This window comes from Myiozetetes cayanensis, unplaced genomic scaffold (assembly GCF_022539395.1).
Source record: "Myiozetetes cayanensis isolate MyiCay16 unplaced genomic scaffold, myiCay2020 scf7, whole genome shotgun sequence".
Lineage (NCBI taxonomy): Eukaryota > Metazoa > Chordata > Aves > Passeriformes > Tyrannidae > Myiozetetes > Myiozetetes cayanensis.
Window position 1 is genome coordinate 7,755,410 of NW_026087964.1, and position 26,029 is coordinate 7,781,438.

General features: G+C 39.1%; 1 protein-coding gene across 6 annotated transcripts in view; it reads left to right on the top strand.

The window, feature by feature from the left end:
- The window catches only part of AFAP1 (actin filament associated protein 1), a 116,933-nt gene that overhangs the window by 32,159 nt on the left and 58,745 nt on the right, over positions 1-26,029 (top strand). For 5 of the 6 annotated variants that reach the window (XM_050337684.1, XM_050337683.1, XM_050337686.1 and 2 more), the window contains exons 2-3: positions 18,911-19,039; positions 24,154-24,251. In XM_050337684.1, coding sequence (XP_050193641.1) covers positions 18,913-19,039; positions 24,154-24,251 — 225 coding nt within the window. In that variant the 5' untranslated portion in view covers positions 18,911-18,912. Of the gene's footprint in view, positions 1-18,907; positions 19,040-24,153; positions 24,252-26,029 lie in introns of those variants that run through there. The other variant, XM_050337689.1, reaches the window with a different exon arrangement.

Here is a 26,029-nt window from a genome sequence, read left to right on the forward strand (position 1 = left end):
GGTGGGAATGGTTATTTCTTGGTTTCTGTGTCAGCTTGTGGGTGAATGATGGATGTCAGCCACCTTTCCCATCAGCACTGGGCGAGTCCACAGCTGAGGCACCCTGTATGAAAAGGCATTGTAGAGAGCAGCTCTTCAGAGCTCCTTCCTAAACTTTCTTCCCAATTTTCCTCTTCCCAGACTTCACATTTTTCAGGTTTCTACCATCCGTATTGCCTCAGTCTTATTCTTTGAATTGTTATTCTCTCTTTAAGGTTCTTATGTTACTTAGTTTCATATTGTTTAAGTGGGAAAGACTTGAAGATATGTATTTATTTGTTCATTTGGAAAATCTTCACCATTACATAGACCACCTGGAAGATTAAACCCTGCCAGTGTACCAGTGGCCCTTCCTGTGTCCTTTACTCAAGGGAATATGCTGTAAATTAGGATAAATAACAGTTCCTTATCTTCTTATGCAAGGAAAGTTAGAAATGACTGAACCAATAAGACAGACAAGTTTGATTGCTTGCTGGCAGCTCTTTGGGATCATTATCTGCTTTGCTACCTTTGCAGAACTTTTTCTTCTTATCATGTTTCAGATTCCTATAATTGCAAAACCATTAAATGGTTAGATAGCATACTCAAGAATTCTTATGTTGCTTTCATATATGTGTTTTAAAAAACAGAGGGATAAAAACTACTATTTTTATCTCCAATGATGAGGGGATAAAAAGCCCCAGAGGAGATGCCGTTTCCTTTGGTGCATCTCACAGGTCTGTGAAGAACCAGAAGCGTGTCTATTGAATCCTGTGGTATCTTCCTTTTAGTCCTCTAATTTTGGAGGAGGAAATGTGTGGGGGCACAGCATATCATTTGACTGCTTTCCTAGGCTTTTCACATGGACTTTCAAGCCAGGATTGTTTCTTCTCTAAATAGTTTTTTGATAAGTTATTGAAGCTTCTTGAGGCAAAACTGTTGCCCTGGTGTTTGACTGAATAGGTGCCCATCTCTAACTTACACGTATTTGCTGTGGTCATCCTCAACTGCAAATCTGAACATATGGGGCTTGCAAGACACTCCTTAACAAAATGTTGTTCTCCAAAGTTGAGATATATTCCGAAAAATGCCATCTGACTGTGATGATTGCCAAAGAGCAGTGTTTTTGAGGCACTGTTTCTGAACCTAAAATTTATGTCAAGAACTCAGTGAACCTTTTCTTTTAGCTTTTAATTTGAAGCTCTGCTGACAGCACTGCTCCGTTGATCTGCTACATGAATCACTGAACTGTGGCCTCACAGAGCAAGCTTTGGGAAACTGCTACCAGAGCTCGAAAGAGTGGTATTATTAGCTCATGATTTCTACACTTAAGCAGTGCTCCCAAAGGAGCAGGGTACTGGACTGAGTTTTCAGAGCTCTGAATTCATCTCTGGCTTTGCCATTTATTTTTGTAGTGGTCTTAGGCAGTTGGTTTTCTCCACAGTCACTTAGTTGTTGCTCTTACTACCTTAGAGAAAGATAATTGGTTAAAGACTTGAAGAGGCAATGAAGAAACTGCAGTCCTTAAGTTCCACTTAGATGTCTGAAGCTGGGCTTTTATGCCTAGCTTTTTCATCCATAAAGGGAAGATATCTACACTCAAAGCTGAACTCTCCTAAGCTAGGAGGCTTAATGAATATTCATTCAGTGCTCTGAAGAGTAAGTGCCTAAGAATTTTCCAAATAATGATTACACCTGCTGACTTTTATTCAAAACCCCTTCCACCCCTGCTCTTTCATTATTTCGACATATAGTCTCTCAGTGCTGTGGAACTGAAGCCATTGCTTGGAATTTTATAAATGAACATTTCAGAGTTGTGCATGCTGTTTGCTTGAATATGATGATAATTTTCACCTCCTGTTTTATTTCTGCATGTTCTCATTTCAGGCCTGTAGGATGAGCTGATACAGTGGGATACAGTTTCACTAAAGCCTGAGATATAATTTTTGCCAGTATCATTGTGTCAGAGGGTGACACTGGCCTCATATGGCCAGGCTGTACCCTGGCATGTGCTGCCACCAGTTGGTGGCACTGGTGGGGGTGATATGTTGGCATGGTTGCACATTTTTGTTCTGAAGAATTTATTCTTTCTCAGTACAAGAGGTTAAAAAATGAAATCCGAGTAGTTTTAATTAATCCATGCTGCAGGTAATCTCTGGTTTGGCTTGGAATCCATTCCCTTTGGTCACTACTCCTGGACCTAGATAATCCATTTGCCTGCAGGCTAGTGTAAACCAGGAGTGTGGATCTGGGGGCCCAAGGTGACCTGTGATTGTTCACCCAGGCCGTACTCCTTGGGCTCGGTGTGTATGGCGAAATGGGGTGTCCCTCTGAGCCCACACCTCCCTGTTTGGCAGCAGCACATCATCCTTCTGCTCCATATCAGGCTAATTAGGTGAGGGGCCCCGGGGGCCAAAGAGCGCTGCCAGGACGGCTGTCAGCTCCTGATTTCTTGCCAGCCATCTGAGGAAGTTTGGCATTGTAGATCGAGGAGAGGCTGGAAACTAGAAAGTCATGAATGCTTACATGGTTCTGCCATCATCATCATCGTTATTATTCTTTATTAACATCTGCACATCTGGTCGAGCCGTGCTGCAGCAGCTCCTGCCACTGGGATCTGCCTCCATTCCCAGGGCTGCGACAGTCCTGCGATGTCAGGGAAACCTGCACAGTTGTGTAGAAATTTAGTAATAACATTTAATACTATGAAAGCTATTAATAGAATCATAGTAAATGCTATATACTTTGAACACTTTCTAAAAAAATAATTCTCTAATACAAGTATCTAATAATTTACCATATAGGGGTTTGGGCTTTTTTTAAGGTTTAAGTATAGGACATTTCTTTTCTGCAAGAAGTCATTAAGGACTTTCCACTGCATCCAGGTCACGTGATTCAGATCCACATTTTCATTACAAAAGCCAAAGACAAAAATAGACGACGCTGTCAAAAAAGGATAAAATTTGTCACATTATCTTGAGGGGGCCACAGCTTGATTTGGATTTTCAGATCTATTAAGAGTTTGATCATCTCAGCAGCTGTTCCCATTGGGAGAACTTTGCCATTAATGGGAATAGTTAGACAAATGCTGTTTGGATCCCAGAGTTTGCCTCAAATATTCAGCGTTACACATTCAACATGTTTATATTTGGTCTGTATGTCTAATTTGATTTTATAGCACAGAAATTACATTGACACCAAATTTGTGGATTTAGAGAGCTGCAGAACATGAAATTTTCCCCATCTTTCATGGATGTCCCCAGGAAGGAAATGCCAGGTATTTCTGCATTAGGATGTGCACAGAACTGCTCCAGCATGTAGTGTCGTTGGGGCACTATCCCCTTATGTATCCTGTCTCTTCTTCTGATAAGTCAGGAAATAGGACACAGAGGAGCACCTGATTCTTTCATACTGAGATCCCCCAATATTGCCAGATCCTGGGTTAAAAAGGATTTCTAAACAGCGTGAGTTTGTGACTGCAGCCACACAAGCTTCACGGAGCATTAATTTAGGTACAAGTAGATCTATGGTCATGTTCCACCATAAAGTTACTCTAGTATGACTAGGTATTGCTCTTAAAAATTGTATCAGTCTCCTGCTTCAGTCCATCCTGTCGCTGAACAAGCACATGCCAGCTCAGAGAAGAGGCAGGAATGAGCCTGGTTTTGGAAAAGGAGCATGTGGCTTCTTTTGGTGGTAGCACCGAGTACTCTGTGGTACTAAACCTGCCTCTGTTTTCCATCTGTAAACCAGAGAGAGTGCTACTTTGTAACCCGAAAGGTTGGTGGGAAAATGAAGTAGTCCCCAGTGCCTCGAGAATGTAAATGGCTTTCTAAAAGTTGGGACTTATTTGCTCTTCTGCTTCTCTCACTTGAAAAATTGCAAAGACTTTTTTTAGAATCCATGCCTTCATCATAATTCATTTCTTGATTTGGCAATTAGTCAGTTTTTGTCACTTTGCCATCTGGAATAAAAAGAAAATGTGAGCTGATTTTGCCTTTCCTTGCATGTCTTAAAAAATGCCTGGGGGCAAAAAAGTGTTATCATGAGAAAACAGATTAAAGAGGAAAAAAAAAAACCAACTCTTTACCCCACGTGCGCATTTGCATCTTTCCTATAAACAAGCTATTTAACTGGATAAACCTTTTTGTTTTTCTTCTAAGAATGCTGTTAAGGTTCATGGACTATGAATGACCCATCTCACTCTTGTTTTTCTTCTCATGCTCCTTCCTATTCATCAGGACAGCCTGGCCTTTTTGAAGCACCTTTCTGCCACTCTCAAATGCTCCAAAACAAAGGCTTATTTAAATAGTTTCCATTTTTCCATTGGTCTTTTCTGTGTTTTTGCAATTGTCTGTCATTTTCTTGCAGCTAGGAGGTAAAAGAGGTTGTCTTGCATTGTTTTATTGTTAATGTGCATATATGTCCTGAACCCCTGGAAATATCAGGACATATCTAGAAAGAAGTAGGATATGATGGTTTTATCCTTTCTAATGTTGTTTGGAGTTTTTTTATTTTGTTGGCTATAACCATGGTGCTCAAACTATAACTTATGGAAAAAAAAGGTTGCAAACTTTCTTCTTAGAAGTTTCTTCATTTTCAAACTGCTTTGAAAGGAGGGAAAGGGGTTTTTAGATATATATATATTCCACTACAATTCCCCTAAAACCTGCCAAAGTGGATTTGACTGCTCACTTTCTTATTGCAAATAATTTCTAAATGGAATGATGAACAATACATGTAGGGTAAAATAATTTTTACTAGGAGGCTTTTAAAAATGCTAAATTTGATAATTTTCCTATAAGCAGTTTCCAGTGTGTCTTACATGGGAAAGAAGAGAACAGATTTCTGTCTCAGGGTTTTTCTCCTGAAGCCTGTGAAATCAGTCCTTCTCTAAAACCAGTATGTTACAATTTATGTATAGGGAATACCTCTGAGACTTTCTCTGGATTAAAGGCCACAGAATTAAGATTTGTATGAGAATGCTAACCCCAAGATAAATACTTAATTCTTCTCACATTTCTGCTTCATGCGGTGCAAATCAGATGCAGATAGGAAACTATTAGAAATAAATGATCAAGATGATAAAATGGGATTTCAGTTATTTCCTTAATGGCCATGATTGGCAAAAAGCCCCTAGAATTGGATTAGGATGTAATTTATACAAGCAAGACCATCCTGAATTTTCTGTACCTTTGCTTGTGAAAGAGTTTTTTATATTCTTTGAAAGAGACTTACTTATTAATTTACTTTTTAGATCTGATGAAAATGTATTGGGGAAGAAGAAAGGAAAGTAAGGTAGTACTGACTAGGACAAAAATTTGGTCCATTTTGTTTCAGGCTCTACAATTGCAAATGAAGCATTTTTGGTCTCTCTTGATGAATCCTGTCAGATTAGAGGCTCCATTTGAGTTTCAAAAAAGGGTTGCATGTGTAGTCTAATAATGATCTGTACTGCTAAGGAGGGCAGATGTAGCATTAGCTTCTGGTTCGGGCAACTACTGTATTAATTTTCAAGTGAGCAGCAGCAGCAGCAGATGGTGAGATGAGGCAAGGATGCAAATGTTTGCCATCAATAGCTTTTATCTTTGTGCACTGGCTGTGGCTGGTGCTGCCCGGCCACCCCAGCTGGTCCTTCCCAGCCTGTTTGCAGGGGGATGCTCGCGGGGCTCAGCTGTGCGGCCACAGGCGTGACACGGATTGTTTGTGCTATGATGCAATGGGATAACTTTTATAGAGAGTCAGCACATTTTTGGTAATGGCTGAGACCAACAGATGCAGTAGTCTGTGGTTTCCTAGTTAGGTTATGAGCCTGTGAAAAACAAAGCACATAAACCCAGGAAAATATGCAAACTTGCTATAAACTCTAATCCTTGCTGGTTTATTTTTCTTGGGTGGGGGGAGGTTACTGGGTTTTTGCCTTTGAGATCTCAGTGGGAGGACATTTGGCAGTTGCATCTTCTTTGTTACTCAGGAATACATGAAGAATTGGGAAAAACCTTTTGGCAGATATTGTTAACCAAGCTATCCAGAACCTTATCCAGCCACACAAGGCGTGAGATTGCTGGCACACCCAACCTTTGGTGAATCTCATGTTGATCAGGACATTCACTCATCTTGCCAGAAGTCTGGCAAGGACAAATGGAGATGCAGTGATCCTCCTAGGCATATAATGTGGCTTCCTTGCCCAAGGGTTATTGCTGAAGTTTGATCACAGGTAGCTGTGTAATTTGAACATAGGGTTTTGTTCTGGACCCAGTGGTCCATTTTTATCCCTATGGTATCCATCAGCTAACACAAGTGGGCAGTCATTGGGAGAATATGCAGAGGATGTATGCAAAATGTGGGGGTTTTTTTCTCTCCTGTGACCAGATAGGAAGTTTTTAGATGCCATAACAGTGAGATGCTGGTGTTGCTTGTGCTGTTCAGTTCAATGGCAGCATGTTTTACAAACAGTAAATTAGCCCCTTGACCTGAAGAAATGCAACTAGACTCAGGGTGAGTTAATGGTAACATTTTGGACGTATGTCCTCAGAGCTTTGAAATATTCTTGTATAGAATAATAATTTTATTTTTTTTAAATATCAGCTCCCTTTTGGAAAGGGCCAGGTGTGAGGGGAGAGGATGGAGCCGGTTCTGGTGGCAGGGTGTATTATGGCAGCTGCCCTGGTCTCCCATCCTCAGAGCTGCATCCTTCCGCTGCTGGCAGAAGGAACAGACCTCTGACTGTTTGTCTACTTTGCTCCTTTTGCACAGGAATGAAGTTACTGCCTTTGAGATGTTAATCACTAAAACACTGTTTTGTGGTTTTTTTTTTTTTCCCTCTGAGCTCATCCTGGTGTCGTGGTTAGTGAAACCCATCAGAAGGATTGGGGCTTTTTTTTACCATGGGAAAACGTTTGCAAGATCTGACTTAAAGGTAGATAAAAAAACAGCTGCATGACCAGACATGGCACAAGTGTTAGGGAAGGGGGAATGTGAGGATTATTGTTGAAGGGAATGCTGAAAGAAAGAGGGATTTCATGGGAGAGAGGGAGGTTGCTTGGCAGGGAGAATGGAGGCTGTTCCAAACATATGGGGCAGCATAACCAGATGTAAAAATACCCTTGATAATGTCCAGAAAACAGAAAATTATGCAAGGGAAGTGCAAACCATGGAGGTAAATTTTCTTTGAGATCTTGTAGATGTCTGTGTAGGACAGTCTGTATTCCAAAGAGGTATGAGGGCGATTTGATAGAGGAGGAAAGGTGGTTGGAGCAGCGTGAGACAAAGATGTTAACATCAGTTTATTACTGTTTGTTAAACATGTGTTTTCTGGTTTCATGATAAATTCAGAGCACATCTATAATTAAAATTAAATCTTCATAGCATACAAGCATAAGCTGAATATCCAATGTTGAAATGAATTAGTTGAGCATCACTGAAACTATGAGAAGTACACCAGGTAAAGAGACAAGTTTTTAATAAGCTTTTTTTTAATCTGTTTTGTTGTGAGGGGAAATATCTATTTATTTTTTATCCTATGAATATAGATTAATATTTTTATTTTTCAGAACCTGTATTTTTTCAGGCAAAGGTTCCTGTTAGAATTTTTTACTCTAAAGAAACATCCCAGCAAACAGAACTAAGAACCCTCTAGTATACTTTAGTGTCCAGTCTGCACTTTACCTTTCTGCATACTCAGTTCATCATGACTTTTCAGAATGAAAAAGATGGAGTTTTCTTTGAAAGCTTGTGCAGTATGTAGTATTAAATGTCTGTATCGGGGATCTGACTGTGAATTTTGAAGGCTACCATGAAGAAATAACTTCACTAATTTCAGCGATTCTGTCCCTCTTATAACACTGTGCAGTCAGTAATTAAAGTGATGTATCACTGTTTTTTTAAGACGAGTTCATGGTTTGTATTTCATGCTATGAAATGCTCAAGCCTTTTGTAATGTAATGGTCTGATACCTTATTTTCTACCTGATCAGTGCTGCAGGTGAAAGTCACCATGTATCAGTACTCTGGTTATGAAAATAATTCAGCTTTACAATTAGTGTTTTTCATATGGTTCACTGGGTGGCTGTTGGTGACATGGTGACAACTTTGTACATCAGATTTGTGGGGTCTAAATCCAGTCATGAAAATTTTGCCAGAGCATTTGTGATCCTTCCTCTCTTCAGCATGCTCAGTTTCATGTCCCATCATGATAATATTGCCCCTGTCCTACCAGAACACACTGCTGCCATTCTTTAAAACTCTCACAGTCATTCCCAGCATTCCAGTATTTAAATATTCCCAGCTAGAATATTTAAATGAGGAAGTTTCTGCATATTCTTAAAGGCAGGAGCATGAGATTTTGTGACAAAATAGCGTTTTGAATTCCAGTAGAGTCCATAGCTCAACTGGCAAAATTTCAGTTGCCTTACTGAACCAACTTATTAGTTAAGCACCTCTTCTTTTTTAACAAATACGTGCAAGTGCACTTCCTTCTAGCTCTCCTATTTTAAGGAAATATAACTTAGTTTCAGAAACCTAACTTTTCATAGAATTCTGAAACGTCCTTTCTAACTTTATCTGCTTTTAGAGAGAAAGTGTAAGCTTTAATCACTTATAAACACATTTATGGAGACAAAAAAGGGGCGTTGAAGGTTGCTCTGTGGAGCTGCATTAACAGGTGTGGATTCCACTCTCGGCTGATCCCTTCCCTCTGGTTAAGGTGTTTGCTGTGGCCCTCCTTTGCAGCAGCCTCTGTCCAAGCCCAGAGGCACTGGCACCAAATCCAGGCTCCCAGCAGTCACTGTGCATGGCATGGTAGGGTTACATAGGGAGCCTTGGTCCGTCTTGTTTGGCATGCTGCAGAGGTGTGCTGAGTGAAGGAAATTAAAGGAATTATTTGCCTCTGGTTGTCTGAACTTGACTTTTTTTCTTGTTTTGTTTTATTTTGTTTTATTTCGGTCAGAATATAAAATTAAAAGTTTATTTAATTTCCCTCTCCACATAATAATTGTGAAGGAGACCCAGAAAGAGGAGAAATCAGAGACACATTGATGTATTTCAGAGAATTAACTCGAGGGGCAGAGGGAATTGAAATTTCCCATTTTAGAATTACAGCTTTCCTACTTTATCACAGCTAGCTGAATCCACTGTTGAAATGCATATATTGCTGTTTTCAAAAGCGAAAATATATCTCGTGCATTTATGGATCAGGTGTGTCAGAGACAGGTCCAAGTGAATGATACACCAAAGAAGTTCATCAGAGTGGTACAAGTTGTGTGTGTACATGCTGGAGAAAAAGCTGTGAAGGTACAGCTTAGGGGAAGAGCTGTTCCATGTCACTCATTGTTGGGTTTGCTTTGCATGTAGGCTCTACCACCAACCTGTGTAGTAGTAATAGTATTTGGTATGTAACCCCTTGCTCTGGAATTGTGTGGTACCAGTGGAGAAATATCTCAGTACCAGGTCTGACACAGTGCAGTGTGTTCCGACAGTTCTCTGCAGTGGAGAACAAAAACAGGGTTTGAGGCACCTGGAAGGTAATGAAAAGGAGTCCTCACTGTTCTACCCTCTATCAGTGTAAAGTATGTTCCTTTGGTTTCATTTTCTTAACATGAATCTCTGTCAATTTGTTGCATCTATTTAAAGAAATTTTCAGAAGTCTGACAGAAAAAGTAGAATGTATTTCTCTTCTTGGAAAAAGCATGAAGCAATAATCAGTGCATGGCAGGAGTTACTCCTTGCATAATGGACCCAGCAATGAGAACTGTAGTATAAGAAAGTGTGGTAGGATACAAAAAAAAATTATTTTTTTCCATCTTTATATACAAATGCAAGGAGTTTTGAATCTATTCTTATAAAATGCAATATTATCTTGTTTCTGGCTTTAAATTAGCTGCACACTGGAAACCTGGCGTTCCAGATTCACAATGTACAAGCTGTTCTTCAATTGTACTGCTCATATGACTGACATGATCAGACTCAGGACTTCTTGAACAATTTTTAAGTTTGGTATTTGATATGTATAATGAAATTGTATTGCTGAATACAAAAATACATTATAATTATAATATGAAATTCCTACCATTGCCATATTTGTATTTTTTTGGTCATTGTTTTGCAATTCTGTTTCTGCAGTCCATAAACTTTCTTAATTTACTGTCTCACATTTCTGTTGGATATGTAACTATTAATAACTTTGAAACAAATCCTATCCTAAAAAGGGATCTATGTTCAGCTGAGGACCCAAGTGAAGAACTTAAAAGGGGCACTGCAGCCCTTTGCTTTCTTTTTACTTTTATGTGTCTCAGCCTTAACTGAGCTCCATTTTCCCTTGGGATTTGGAGACAGGCACAGACTTTCACCTCCTACCACAGATTTTCTGTCTTCTTCTTGCATCATGTGGGAACTGCTTTTCTTCTGTGGAACCGGAGCCCATTTATTACTTCTGTAGTGGCTGCTTATCTTCTGTGGTTTGGGGTAATGGAGGAGTTGAGCTAGTGCAGGAGCCAGCAGGCAAGACCTGGAATGTCTTGTCCTGGTGGGATGATGTCAGCTGATACATTTGGAGATGGTTAAATGCAAGAAATTTCAATTTTCTCCTGTAGTAAGGTAATGGGAGTCTGAAATGAAAACTCAACCTGACTGCCCACAGTGAGCACAGAGGCAGGAGGGTGAGACTTACCCAGCGTGCTGGGCATGCAGTGAGAGTGAAATCCATGTTCACTTGCTTTACAAGGTATGTTACATTTATTTTGAGAACAAAAGAAATCTGATGTGGAAAGTATACTTTTAGATAAAACCTTCAGCAACTTTATAAAAGTCCACTGTAAGGTTCTGTAATTAGTTACAGTATTTTTTTTTTTTTTGGCTGACATATAATGAGTTCAATGTAGATATTTAATACTTGAATAAAAATACATGCCTGTAACACTAATTTTTTTCTTCTTTCTTCGTTCTTTTTTGTATCTTCTTTTTCTCTTTTCTATTTCTACTTTTTTCATTTTTTTCCTTCTTTCTTTGTTTTATTTTTTTATTCTTTTTTTTTCTCAGAGTCTGTGAACTTGCTTAAAAGCAGACATTCCTCTCCAAAGTCTGTGGCATTGCTTAAACATTAGTCTGGACTTTAAAAAATAAACACTTTATCCATCTACCTTATGCTAATGGATTACGCTCCGGCATTGCTGTCACTCATTGCATGGATGTAGCTGATTGAGTAGGATTTTTGGCAGCTCGGTTCTTGTCCAAACATTCCTTAATGCTTTCCCACCTCTTGTTTTATCACCCAAATATTGCAACAGCAGCATTTGGAGCTCTGATAGCTTTTTTGGAAAGCTAGTTTTGTAAAAGCCAAGTCCTTGAATACTGAAACAGAGGGAAGAAGGAAAAAGAGGAATACGTGTGAGTTGGGGCCAAAGTGATCCCTTGACACTCATTGAAGTTGATTATAAATATGCATGAGACAGGAGGAGTTTTTAGTAGATCTGTTTTGCCTCCCTTGCCCCAAGCTGTCTGGAAAGAGGGTTTGTGACAGGCTGAGGAGCTCCAAATCTTAAATAAAAGATGATTGTTGCCAGGTTTTAGAGAGGTTTAATTATTTTTATGTTAGAACACTCTAATGACAATCCTTGTATCTGTTGTCCTTGCTTCATACTAGTTCTTCATCTTTAGGGCTTTATCTGCTGTTTAGGATTCCCCTTTTTAATACGCTACCATTCTTTTCTCTAATGCCATATAGCCCCAAGATGATCACCTTTACTTTCTGAAGCAGGATTTAGCACACTTAGCAGGTGGAATTCAACACACCTTGTACACTGTGGTTTTCAGGGCAGCAAAGAAGGGCGAGTGCAACCAAGAGAAAACTCTCCAAGAGCGAAGTCTTGTCTCTTTGCTGGGTGTTTCTCAAGCAGCATGCCTTTTCATTTCTAGGGGTATAGGCCTTCAGTGCAATTTTCAAATATGTCGACTAATTTCTCGTAGCATATTGAAAAAAAGTAAAAATTTTTCCTAGTGCTAAACATGTTATTGCTGTCTCCTTCCAGATTTTGTGTATTTCTGTGTGAAAATCTTTTCATGGGTAATGATAAAGTAGCCATGAAAGGAACTTTTTCAATAATTACTGGATACAGGACATTTGTAACTGTGTTATAGGATTGAGTGGAAGTGACTTGAAGTGATTCTGTGTTTTTCTTCACAAGGATTTTTGTCTCCTTGTGGCTGTACATTCATTGTCGTGTCCCTAATATTTATAGCTTTATAAAATACAGACATGCTTTCCCCAGTGGTAGTCTGCTATGAGGCTTTTGAGTAAAGTATTCAAATTACAATATCCAAAACTAAGGATGGTGACACTATTTCAATAGAAATGGGTATAAACATGCAATTCACATTTTGTTTTTTATTTAAAACAAGATCACATGTCTGGTTTCTGTATCGTTGCTTGTGTACCCAAATACCAATGAGGGTTTTTTTGGAAGGTTGGGAGAGTCTCGATGTTTCAAGAAGTTTTTATATATAGATTGAAGATTGGCATCAATATTATCCATAAATCCAGTCAAATTTGTTTCATGAGGTTAAATGGGATCCTCCCACCATGTAACTAGGTCTCAAAATGCTGACATAGTTTTTTGGCTTTCCTGGAAGATGTACTTTAGGTTAATACACATCCCTCCATAAACCGAGGAGTAGTGAGATAAAAGTCTCTGGTCTGTATTGTATAAAAAGTCAGATTAGATGATTTCTTGTAGTGGATGTCATTAACCTGGTATGTTCTGGACTTCCATATCTGTAAATGTCCAACTAAACAGAGAAAAGAAAACTTACCCACAGAGAAATTTAATTCAGCAGTATTCAAGGAACTGATCAATAGGATCTTCTAAAAAATTGAAGCTCAATTTTAATTTGTATTTTTATGATAGATTTGTATACTAACATATTTTCATACATGTGTTTATGATAGACATGCAAGCATAGAAGTGCATTTACTTTATGTGGGGTTTGTATTGCATAGACTACACAATAATTAATAAACATGTTCTTCCTGTCATGCTTCCTGGATTCCCATTCCTCTTTCTTTAAAAGTCTATCAGTGTAAATTAGTCAACTGGAAGACACTTTCAGGTCATTTGTGCTATGGCAGGGTTAAGAAACTCTTTAATTGCTGTGAGTGACCAGAAAACAATCTGACCATTTTTCTAATGAGCTCATCCTTGTCTTTTCTTCTGGTTTAAGCAACCTTGAAATCTTGTGTAAGATACAGTACTGCTCCTATGATTTTTTTTTCTACTCCAGTGGAGGTGAAAACTTTATACTGTTTTAAAAATGCTTATAGGCCAGTATCTGTAAACTTAGATTTGGAATAATTGCATCATCATGCTTTTTCAGTCCCAGTTGGTTTTAGTTCTGGTTTGGAACAAAATCTACAGTGTGATGTAATTGCCTTCCTCTGATTATTTTTACCTTGGTGTATTCTGTTGCTGGCTTATGTATACAGTTTTTATGTGCTGCCATTTGAAAAACTTTAAAACTCTTGAGAGCCGGTCTTGGAAATCCTTCTGGATGTATCATTGTTTTTTTATTTGTGCATGGCAATTGCTACAGCCCATTAGGGGCCTATAATTCCTATTGAGCACAGAATGGACTTCTCATCATTTAATATGGAATGTGATTTTGCTCCTCAGTCAAGCTAAAATCTGCTTACTGTTGTGATTACCATCCCTGGGCTCCACCCTGCCTTTCACCACCTGCCACTTACAAGTAATTCCTTTGACAACGAAAATACAGCCAAAACTGTCAAATAAATTGGCTCCTTTTTGAGAGCCTTGTTCTGATTATTATTCCTATTTTGTGGTGATGTCAGATTTCCAAGGGTAATCTCTCACTGGAAGAGTATGTTTTTCTTTGGGACTTGCATCACCCACTCCTTTTGAGTCTCCATTTAAGAAGCAATGATTGCTTACTGAAAATATGTATTATGTAGATTTTCTGCTATTCAGTTCCATTACTTTTTTGTGAGCACATCATTACATTTCTAGGAAGGATAGAAGAAGATTCTTTAATCCAGAAAAGCAGCCAAGGATTGGCAACTTTTTTTTTCCTAAGAATATACAACTTTATTTGTTGCCATCTGGGCAAAAAAGATATTTCAGTTCCTTGATTTCAATAATGTAAATGCACTCCATGGCAGTATTTCTGTTCTTTGCGTAAGCAGCAAAAGTACTAAAAAGAAAAGTATGCTTTTAAGATATGTAAAGAGTGTTTCTTGCTAGCTGGGAACAGTGTTTCCCTCTTCTTTTTGGATGTTTGACATCATTGCATATATAAAGTGAAATTCAGAACTTCTTTTCTTCACACTTTGTTCTTTATGATGCTATTAAGTTCCACAAATGAAAATACACCCCCAGTTTAATCCTGGTAGAAATGTAAGAGAAGCAATATTGTGCTCATGCCTGGCATTTTTCAACAGCTGCTAACAATTTTATTCTGGTGTCACACTAAAACTGTATCATTAGCATTTCTGACTGCTTTCTTGAAGTCAGTGTCATATACCTGTGAGCTTACAAAGGCAGGAAGAGTGAATTTTCTCAGGCTCTGCATTCCTACATAGAATCATAGAATAGATTGGGTTGGAAGAGACCTCCAAGATCATTGAGTCCAACCCCTGATCCAACTCCAATTACTATATCATGGCACTAAGGTCCACGTCCAATCTCTGTTTAAAAACCTCCAGGGATGGTGAATCCACCACCTCTCTGGGCAGGCTGCTCCAATGCCTGATCACCCTCTCTGTAAAGAATTTCTTCCTAACATCTAACCTAAACCTCCCCTGGCAGAGCTTGAGCCCATGTCCCCTTGTCCTGTTGTTGGCTGCCTGGGAGAAGAGACCAACCCCCACCTGGCTATAACCTCCCTTCAGGTCGTTGAAGAGAGTGATGAGGTCTCCCCTGAGCCTTCTCTTCTCTAGACTAAACAACCCCAGCTCCCTCAGCCTCTCCTCATAGGACTTGTGCTCAAGTCCCTTCACCAGCCTGGTTGCTCTTCTCTGGACCCGCTCCAGCACCGCAATATCCTTCCTGAACTGAGGGGCCCAGAGCTGAACACAATACTCAAGGTGCGGCCTCACCAACGCAGAGTACAGGGGAAGGATCACTTCCCTGGTCCTGCTGGCCACACTGTTCCTGATGCAGGCCAGGATGCCATTGGCCTTCTTGGCCACCTGGGCACACTGCTGGCTCATGTTCAGCCTCCTGTCGATCAGCACCCCCAGGTCCCTTTCCGCCTGGCTGCTCTCCAGCCACTCTGTCCCCAGCCTGTAGCGCTGCAGGGGGTTGTTGTGGCCAAAGTGCAGGACCCGGCACTTGGCCTTGTTGAACTTCATTCCATTAATGATGCACTTCTGGACATTTGAACCGCAGTGCTGGTCACCAGGCCAAGCACTCTGTGCAGTTATGGTGAATGTGTTGCTAAGGCAGTGGTTTTGAGATTTTTTTATGCGTTGTCTCACTGGTACCAGGTTCATCTTACCGTCCTCTTACCAGTCCTAACCAAAGCTTTTTTTAAAATCCTTTGTTGGAGCAGTTGAATTGCTTCCAGTACCTTAGGTGGCTTGGTTATTGTAGGTCAATGGGCAGGGGTCACCAGGGACTGCAATGCAGATTTCCTCCAGAGACATAGAAGAAGTCCACACCGTTATGGTACAGGGCCCCAGGAGAGATATGGGCTGATGCCAGCTCCCAGGAGACTCTCCAGCAGCGGTTTCCTATCTCCTCTCCTCTTACTTCCCCATCTCCTTGCCTCATAACTCCCTCTTGCTCTGTTTTCATTTCTCATTTTGCAATCCATCTGTTTATATTAGATTATAAGCTCCTGAGAACAAGGATCTGATAATTTTTAATAACTGAACACAGCTATGCAGGCTTTGCATATAAATTGTATCTGATGCTTTCATCCTTTTTCCCCTTTCCAGAAGTGAAGGTTCTCAGCAAAGAAATGAGGTGACTGTGGCATAGGGTATTCTTTTGACAAGAACAAGGGATAGCTCTCTTTAAGGCTATTTACAGTCCCTTGCCTTAAAGAAACCAGAAAACATGGCATTGCAAAGAAATTTTAATGCAATTACTGACAGTAATTCATATGGCTGTAGAACTACTTGAAAAATACACATTTCTTTTACTGTATACTGATTAGGTTTCACAATGACTGCCTTGATTCTATGGTAATGATAGCTTTTGAAAGGCATATCTTATAACTCATATGTAACCATTAAAATATTCATATATTCCATAATTAAAATGAAGTTATAACAACAGTATTAATGCATCTTATATTCAAAGAGTACTTAAAAGCAAGAGACCACTGTACACATAATGGAATATACATCGTATTTCTAAACTGTATAATTTTTTTAAAAAGTAAGAGCTGATTATTTGGTTATTATTATTTAATATTTTTTTAGGTCGTAGAGTCTCATGCTTTATTTCTCCTTGAGTCTTGTGATCACTTACCACTTTTCAAATCTGAACCTTTATCTCTGTGCTTCAGAAAGCTTTATGCTGTAGGTATATATGTTGTTTTTCCATAATGCAAACAACTCTGTAAGTAATAAGGTTGTTGTGAAATACTTTGGATTACTGACAGATTTCAAGACATTTTAGACAGCTACAAGTGTGATGGCAAAAAAAATTACCTGTAGCCATGGGGTGTTTTTTATGAGCTGCATCGGGGAGTGATTGAGACAGTTTTTCTGACATTTTGAATACCCTCTTCTGCCTATATATTCTGAAAATCTTTGAGAAACATTTTTCTTGAAAATGTGGACAGCTTATATTAATGGCAGTGCTAGTGCTCAGTTGAATAGAAGAACATAATCATGGAGAGAAACTTGGGCAGGATGAAATTACATGTGAAGATTGACAGTGTCTTTGAGAAAATTAAGGATGAACGATCTGGAGCACAAGTCTTATGAGGAGTATCTAAGTGAGCTGGGATTGTTTAGCCTGGAGAAAACAACACTCAGGGTGGACCTTGTCTCATTCTACTACTGCCTGAAAGGAGGTTGTAGCGAGCTGGGTGTCAGTCTTTTCCCCCAGGTAACAAGTGACAGGACGAGAGGAAATGGCCTCGAGTTAAGCCAGGAGAGGTTTAGATTGGATACTAGGAAAAAATTTCTTCCCTGAAAGGGTGGTCAAGCATTGGAACAGCTGCCCAGGGACATGGTGGAGTCACTGTCCCTGTGAAAAATGTGGATGTGGGGCTTAGGGATGTGGTTTAGTGGTGGACTTGACAGTGCTGGATTAATGGTTGGACTTAGTGATCTTGAGGCTCTTTTACAACCTGAGTGATTCTGTGACAATATTTGCCCTAGTGTACTTCTTCAGGGATTTCTTTGTTAACATGTTTTCATGCCCTGGTGTTGGTGACTGGCACATCTTCTTTACCTGGTTGAGGTATGTTGGGTTTGCCAGAGCAGCCAGAGCGTACGTGCGGTACAGACTGCAAATACATGGGAAAATTTGTATTCACTGGGGACAAGAAGAGGCCAACACCCCTTGCAGGAGTGTAGCTGACGTCTGCAGGCTTCCCTGTTGTCAAGTGTAGGATATAAAACAAATGCATCTTGAACAAGGATTGTTTTAACATCCAAACACATTCTCAGAAATGGAAAAAAAGGATTCCGGGTTCACTTGGGTAAACAACTGTTTCAGAAAGGTTTTAGGAGTAGGGAAGAGCTGGTAAGGGAGTAAGCAGCAAGGAATGTACCTTTTAGAGGTCTGAACAGGCTTAGCAGCAGTTGTCCCATTGGGCTTTGAAAAGAATACAAAAACAAATGTGATTAAGTGGAGAAAAATTTAAGTGGAGGCATTTCAGAATGAGGGTAGGACTGAGATCAATTGTAATTTATTGTAATTAATTGTAATTAATTGAAATGAAACAGATATTTCTCTTCATCTTTTAATGAGAATGATGTCATAGGATACAGAAAGTATGGAAATGTGAACTACTTTATCAAGATGAAACCAAAACTATAAATAGTGCATTCACTTAAGGGAAGGGACCAAAGAATCTCAGAATTATGAGAGTACAGAAGCACGAAAATGTGGTTCAATGCCATGGGTTTCTCATAAACCTGCTAAAGAGATATCATATGATTAGGCTACAACAAAGGTGTTTGTATGTATAGTCTGAGCTACTGCAGTTACAAGGACCATGGGATATTAAAACTCTGGGGATAATTTTAAAGAAAAAAGTAGAAATATAAAGTTCACTATTAAAAAATTAGGAAGCATTGGGAATAAAAAGAAGGAATGTCATTTTTTTAGAGCCAACTGGAAAGCCTTGAGATCTGAAATAATAGAAATAGGATGAAATATGAAGTGCATCACTGGGAATTTGGGGAGTGATAAGAAAATATGCGACAGGTTGGGAGCTTGTCTTTGGAGATTATAAAAAAAAAATCATTGTAAAAAAAGAATTTTTTTTTACCACAGGAAACAGAATAAATAAGGGAAAGAGAAAGATTCATGAAAATATCAGTGGTGTCAGGAACTTTACCAAACCTTATATTTGTTCAGCAGTTAGGAATTTTGCAGTTTGTTAATGGGAGGGGAACTGGAGTGGCACTGGTAGAAAAACTGATGGCCACCATTCCTGCACTTGTCTAGTGCTGGCTTCACATGTGATATCTGAAAAGATATGTTTGTCAGTTTTGAGATAACCACTGTAAATGCCAGTAGTGCTCACTAATGGATTATTCTGTTGGTTCTACTGATGTTTAATGTTAAATCTGTTTCCAGGACTACATTTTTAAGAAGTGCTAGAAAATAGCTATGAATGTGCATAAATAAAAATTAACTCCTATCTTTCTTCTGAAGGGACTTTTTAGAAAAAGTAATTCTACTTTTTTTGTCTTTCAGCCATGGAAGAGTTAATAGTTGAGCTGCGCCTGTTTCTTGAACTTCTGGACCACGAATATCTAACTTCCACTGTCAGGGAGAAGAAGGCAGTAATAACTAACATTCTCCTGAGGATACAGTCATCAAAAGGTCAGTGCTGGGGTGTGTTTTCTCGCTTGCAGAATGCACAGAATAAGTCTGTGCTCAGTGAAATAATTTTAAGAGCTAAAGACAAGCCCTAAATTGAAGCAAGACAGAAAGGCAGGGTGAAGCCAAAGTCTAACTTTCCTGAATGCTTTCCTTCATGTTCAGCAGTAAAATACAGCAAAAGGCACATAGAAGTGTCTTGGATGTACATGGGTGAATCCAACCAAAAAATTATGTTCTAGATAGAATGTTTTCACTTCTACTGGTAGAGTGGTTTCTTCATTTTATTTGTGGCAGTAATGCTATTTGTGAGTTTTGATGGAAAAGTTATACTGCATCAGGGAGTGCTCCCCCCAGCACCTTTTCATCTGTGTTAAATGACCCAAATCCATCAAAAGGCTTGATACTGAGGTGGAGTTTGGGTGCCTGGCTGATACAGGAGTGCCAAGCCAGAGAAAGGAAATGGCTGTCAGCATGTTTGTTTTGCATTTTGCAATTAGACTAATTTTCTCCTTTTCTTCCTATCTAAAACCATTCTGATTGCACAATTGCTTTTGTCTCTATCAGGATTATGGAACTGAGTGCAATATAAGTGATTCACTGTGTACAGGACGGAACCTTTCCACAGAGCTTGTATGAAGAACATTCCTCACTATTTTTTCTAGCAGTACTGTTACATTTTTTACACCACCTTTCTGTATGAAGTGACATCTGGGCTGTAAGACTTCTGTCTCTGCTAGATTTGACAGAAGTACTGTTGGTGTAAACCCTCAGTTTAGAATTTTTGAAAAATACCAGAGTTTGTTGAAGAAAAGCACCACGTTGTGAGCAGCTGTATTTCTCAGGATTTGTTTCTTCTCTGGGGCTAGAAAAATATGGTTTGTCTGATGCAGTGTTTCTCCCTTTCAGTAAAGAAATAATTTTTGCCATGGGATTCAAGTCCAAGGAGATCAACTTGAAAGTAATTATTGTCCTCCTTTCTGTTTTGACATTCTTAAAGACCCATTGCTATTTTTACTTTATTACTGAGAGAAGGAGGCAAATACCGATTTCTCATATTGTGGAAGGAGTCTTTGTGCTCCAAAAGCTGACCAAAATACATCTCAAACTCCCAAAGATCAGAATCTGTAGGTGAGAACCTGCAATTTGATATGTTTAGAAACAGCTGTATTTTACTGGAGTTCAAAATAACCTCAACAATGCGGATCTGACGCTGCGTGTTATTCTTGCAATCTTTTCAACTAGATTTATTAAGAAAAACATTTACTTTTTCAGGAAGTCAGACGACATTCTGCTGCCAACTTTGAAAACACAGGGAAGGGTTGTTGTATCCCTTTTATTTTGGGATTGCGTATGGTGTTCCAGGACCAAAAACCCTGCACCTCACAGTGCTGGGTATGTTTCCAGACTCTTACAACACAATTATTTATGCTGGTAAATTATGGAGTGATCTTTGGCATGGGTTTGACCTGACCTGACTTGTGTCCTGCATCAGTTTCTAGGCATGATGTGGGAGTCAGCTCAGGCAAAGATCTGCTCCGTATAGATAGTTCAAAATCATCCCCCTCCACCTTGAGAGTGAGAGGTTTTAACTGCATGAATATCGATTTCTCTGTACCAGGGCACCTCCCTGGGTGTGTTCAGTTTATGTCTCTAGATGTGGTAACAGATAAAAAGACCCCAGGACCATAGCTTTCCACTATTCAGCACCTACCATTTATATTTTAAAGCCTATTTCAGGATCCTTAATAAGATCCATTACTTCCAATTACAGGATCCATCTGTTAGCAAGATCCATACAAGACCCATGTATTAAGCAGTAGGACTTTGCTCAGTGCAGTTGTTACTGCAACACTTTACCCACTTCTAGTGGCTACATTCAAGGAGATAAAATTTAGACATTTCAAAGAAAAGTTTTAAAAGTTGTAAAAGGATCCAGAAATATACCTTCAAATTATCCAAAATGAGGTGTCATAATCACTCTTTATGTAGAAAAGGAATGACTGAGAATAAGCTTTTAGACTTACACAACAGTAAGTGCAATGGCTGAATGTTTCTTTCAAAGTGGAAATAAAGCACATGTTTTGAGCATTGAAGCTATGAACTAATGGAAGAACTTAGCAAATTCTGCATGCCATTGCTGGCATCTTATCAAGATGGAATATTTTTCTAAAGATATGCTCTAGTTCAAACTAGAATTAAGGAAATCCCGTAGTTCAGTTGAGCAAGAGATCATAGGACTATGCTTTATATGTCTATAAACTCTATTTTATGGAATTGCAGTTTAAATAGAATTTAAGTCAGTATGTCCTCTAAAAAAGCATCCCGTTTCTCTCCCTAGGCTACTCTTGTATTGCTTCTTCCTTTCTGTGCTAATTTTCTGCTAGCACAAACATTATTTCCTTTCTCTTTTTTAATGCTTTATTCCTAACCAGTGTCACTTCTCTGGCCTGGTTCAGCCTAGGGCCACACACATGCTTATGCTGGCTCGAAGGAGAGGTTGGTGCAGGGACAGGAACAAGGCAGGGAAGGAGAGGAACTGCCTCCTTGGGAGCTCTGCCATCACATCCTGGCTTCAAGTGTGTGTGAAACTACCCAGGGAGTCATGTACTTTACTGGAGCCGACTCTGCTGCTTTTTTTATCAGTTATAACATTCAGTACTCCCATCCCTTTGAAACTATTCATCTCTTCATTAAAATTAAAAGCAATAAAGGATGCATAAACCCGCAGTACTCTGTAACTAAGATGAACTATCATTTGGAGTCTGTTTTTCAAAATATTGTTTTACTCCACCCACACAACTCCATGAGAGCTCTTGGGTTGCTGGCACAGTTTAAGAGGCCTGAAGACTGTTCAGCTGCATTTGCAAAATTCAACTGGGTGAATTCAACAGGATTTTTTGATTGCTGTAGAAAACTATGTAAGATCAATGGGGGATGGCAATGAACATCTGGGGAACTGGGAGGTGGCTGGCTTCTTTAGAACATCTGGAAATTAATTATATTTTTCTTTGTAAAGGTGTGGAAATTATTGTAATGAGCTGCTTGGGTTTTAGTAAAACACTTCAAACTAAGTTCTTACTTAGGGAATTCCTTAGAAGTCTTTTGCCCTGTTTTGTTCCATCTCCCCCAAATGCACAGTGTTTTCTTCATTTAATATCTGTCAAGCAGAGAGAACTGGGCCAGGCAGATGTGGTCTTCAGGTTGTAGCTGCCTGGCCTCAACCTGCCCCACATCCAAACCAGTGGTTACTCGGAATAGCTGGCAAAACTATAAACTTCATTTTTCTTTCTGAGCCTTGGCATGCCCAATGGATTGTAGGTCTGAAGAAAACACTTGGCATTTCCTTCTAAAACTCAGACTTTCTTCTAAAAAACAAAGACACAAAGAGTTTATTTTGGAGTAAGAATTGTTGCTGGATTTAGTCATTTAATATGACCGCCAGCACTGCCTGTTTTCCTTAAAGGGACTCGATGCCCTAAACCTATATTGCTCCCTTTGCTGTGTAAGTTGGTAGAAGAAATTAAATGTTACACCAGTTTCTTGATTAAACACGTAGATTAAAACTGGGGGAAAATCATTTTACAGAGCCAATAATATTTACTTGGAATAATTTGGGGCATTTTTTTTGTAAAAAACCCTTCATATGTGACTTCTGGTTGTTATAGGAAAAACACGGGAGACTTGGATATGGATGGTGTTGTAATATAGATTCATCCTACATAAAGAGGAACAAGTGAAAGTTATACTGGGGAAAAAAAAAAAAGTTTCCCAAGACTAATCCCTGTCTTGATTTGTAGGAAAAAAAGAATTTGTAATCTTTAGAGCCATCCGTGTTGTTTTTCAATCCATGACTTCACAGCCAGTGGGACTGGGGTATTATAACAAGAAACATTTCATCACGGATTGAATTTTTGAGAATTATATGATCTTGACTGAAAGACATCCATTTGACTTATGTAAATATGTATTTTAAAAATGCAATTAAACACTAGAAAGTAAGTTCAGTCTAGGTTTAAGGAGGAGGGTACAGTCCACTGACTGAATTTTTGCCAGAGCATTGAGGAGATGCACCCTAATCTCCTTTTGATATTTAGAAAAGTAAACAATATCATGTTCCTATGAAGTGAATTCAACTATGATTTAAATTATTGTGCCAAAAACCCAGAACAAGCAGGTCACTCCTTTTTTCCCTGGTGAGGGAGATGCAACAGTGTTACAAAGGATCCTCAAAGCAGTTTTCACATTCAACTCCTTTTCCCTTTTCAAATTCATTGAAAAACTATGAGATGATTACAAAAAAAAAAAAGAAGGAAGTGGTGAGAAAACATACTCAGTGTGCAGTTCTGTTAATAGTGAGTTGGTTAGGGTAGTGTCCCCCCAGCAGCGCTCCACGTTGGAGTGTCACAGCATCCTGCATCTTCTGGGACTTGGGCAGACCCTCACCATGGCCCCATGATCAGAGATGGTGATGGCAGCAGGGAGCCCAGGGAACATGGGCACTGTGGGCCTGGCCAAATAGCTGTCACCATTTTTCTACCCTCTTTCCCACTCTTTTGGTATGAAAGATGTTTTTGGGCTCATTTCTTTGTGATGACTTTGCCCATCCATAATGTTCTGAGGGAACAACTGTTGCCCATCTCCCCCGATGAAAGGCAGCCAGTCACGTACTGCCCACAGACTGACTGTGTTTTATTCACTGTATGGTGCCACTGGGATGTTTTTGAGTGTGGTATCTTCCCCCAATAAGTGGTTTTATCTGTATCGTAGATGCCTGGCAACGTGTTTGAATCTTGTTCAAGTCTTTCAGTTTGAGATGGATGTGCAGTTCAGAATGATTTCCTGTAATTTTATTCTGTGTCTGGCATTTGTTGATCCAAACAGCATATATGTCATTATCATATAGAGTAAGTATGTGTTTGTTCTGCTTGATTAAATTCCTGAATTCCCAGCATTCTTTCAGTCCTGCCTCAGTAACCATACTTGGGAGGTAGGCTGTGATCAGCACTGTGTGCCAGATTTCAGTGTGTGACAGTCAGACATGGGGTCCACATGTGGAAAAAATGTCCCATTTGCATCTGCCAAGGTGTTGAATGACGTTTGTTGCTCTTCCACAGGTTTAGAAATAAAAGAACATGTACAGAAACAAGAAGTTGCCAACAGTTTGCCAGCGCCTCCTCAAATGCCTCTGCCAGAAATACCTCAGCAGTGGCTGGTGAGTATTATATTTAATTATATAAATATAGATGAGAGAGAATGTATTTGTGGTAAGCATTAACAGAAATGGTTGCAAGGGGAAGGAGCCTGCAGGTCCAGGGAAATGGTTATTCCTCTCACATCTGCTTTGGTTGAGGGAATTCGGTTCAACTTGCAGAACACAAGGCAAAAAATTCCCTGTGGTGAAATAAGCCTAGGAATAGGTCACTGGCAAAGTCTGCGGAATTGTAATCTTTGGAGATTTTCAAAATTCAAGTGACAAAAGCCTGAGCAACATAACCTTAACTTCAAAGGTTGACCCGTTGTATGTTGGAGGTTGGCCTGGCCAAGCCCACAGGTCCCAGACAGTTTCTTACAATTCCATTAAAAACATTTCCTGGAGCAAACCTCATGAGAAGACTTGATAGCTGAAAAATGAAGGTGCAGAGTTTTAAAATGAAGGAAAAATGCTTCCTTTTTTTTTTTTTTTTTTAAATAAAGTCTTTAGTGCCCTTCCTGCCCACTCTCTGGATAGGAAATTCCCTGCAGAACAAGTAGATGCACATGCTCTTAGAGATGTTTATAGCAAAGATACTGATCGAGATCTGTAATTCCATCTTCCAGCTGAGAGCAGCTTTCTTATTATAGAATAAACTGTAAACAAGCTTTAATGCTTCTCTCATAACAAATTTACATTAGATACGATGAAGAAAACATTTTCAGCATTATATTTTTTTAGAGAAGTGTAAGGAAATCATGATTTAGCCTGTTAAAAGGTGAACATAGTCTTCGCCCTAATACTGATGAAGTATCCATGTCTTTATTCTTCTGTGGAAAGTTTTGTGCATGGTCATAAGGACAATCCATAGAGAGCCACGTTCATTGACTAAAGCAGGAAGCACAGACACAGCTTACAGGGTCAGAACAACTGGATGGCTGATGTTCTGGTTCATTTTAATGTGTTTTTTTATTATCACATTTATGCCTGTTTCTAAGAGATACATAAGCCAATAGCATCTTATGAATATAAGAACTAATTTATCAAGTTGAAGTCTGGCCAGCCTTTCGTTATATGCTATGTACTGCAGAACAAAGTAAGAAAACACAACAAATACGGATTGTGTGGAATACCTTGAACCTTACTTTTTCCATAAGCACTGCTGGTTTTTTGTTTGTGACCTGAACAAGTTTTTTTCCTCTCAGTTTTAATTCTACGTAATGTAATGAGAGATGCTGAAATCAATATAGGAAGGGAATGTTTATGCTAGAAACCTTAGTATCCAGCGTTGCTATATATACTGTAGCAAAATTCAACTAAAAGGGATGCTGTAAAATAATTATGGATATATCTAATGAATGCAAAAGTGGTCTTGTTAATATGCAGTGAAACTTGGAGAATCCATTTCATGGTTAACAGTGCCAGAAACTGATTATTTTTCTTTAACTCAAAATACATATTGCATAAATTACAAGGGAAACGGTTTGGGCATGAAAATTATGCAAAATGCATGTGCCTTTGAAATGTAGACTTCAGGTACTACCTTCATAAACTGAAGCCAGTTGAGATCCTCATTCTTTCATATTTGTGTAGGTTCAGTTTGGCTCTGAAGATTCAAGTTATTTTTCTAAAGATGACTGATCTACTTTTTCTTTCTCATATACTAATGTGTAAACTCCCTTAAAGTTGGTACAGCTGCAGCAAGTGAAGTGGTGTGAAATAAATTAGGTCCAGGAGGTCAACACTGTTTTTTGCAGTAGTTCAGTTTGGAGTTTTGAGTAGCAAAAATATTTCTCTGA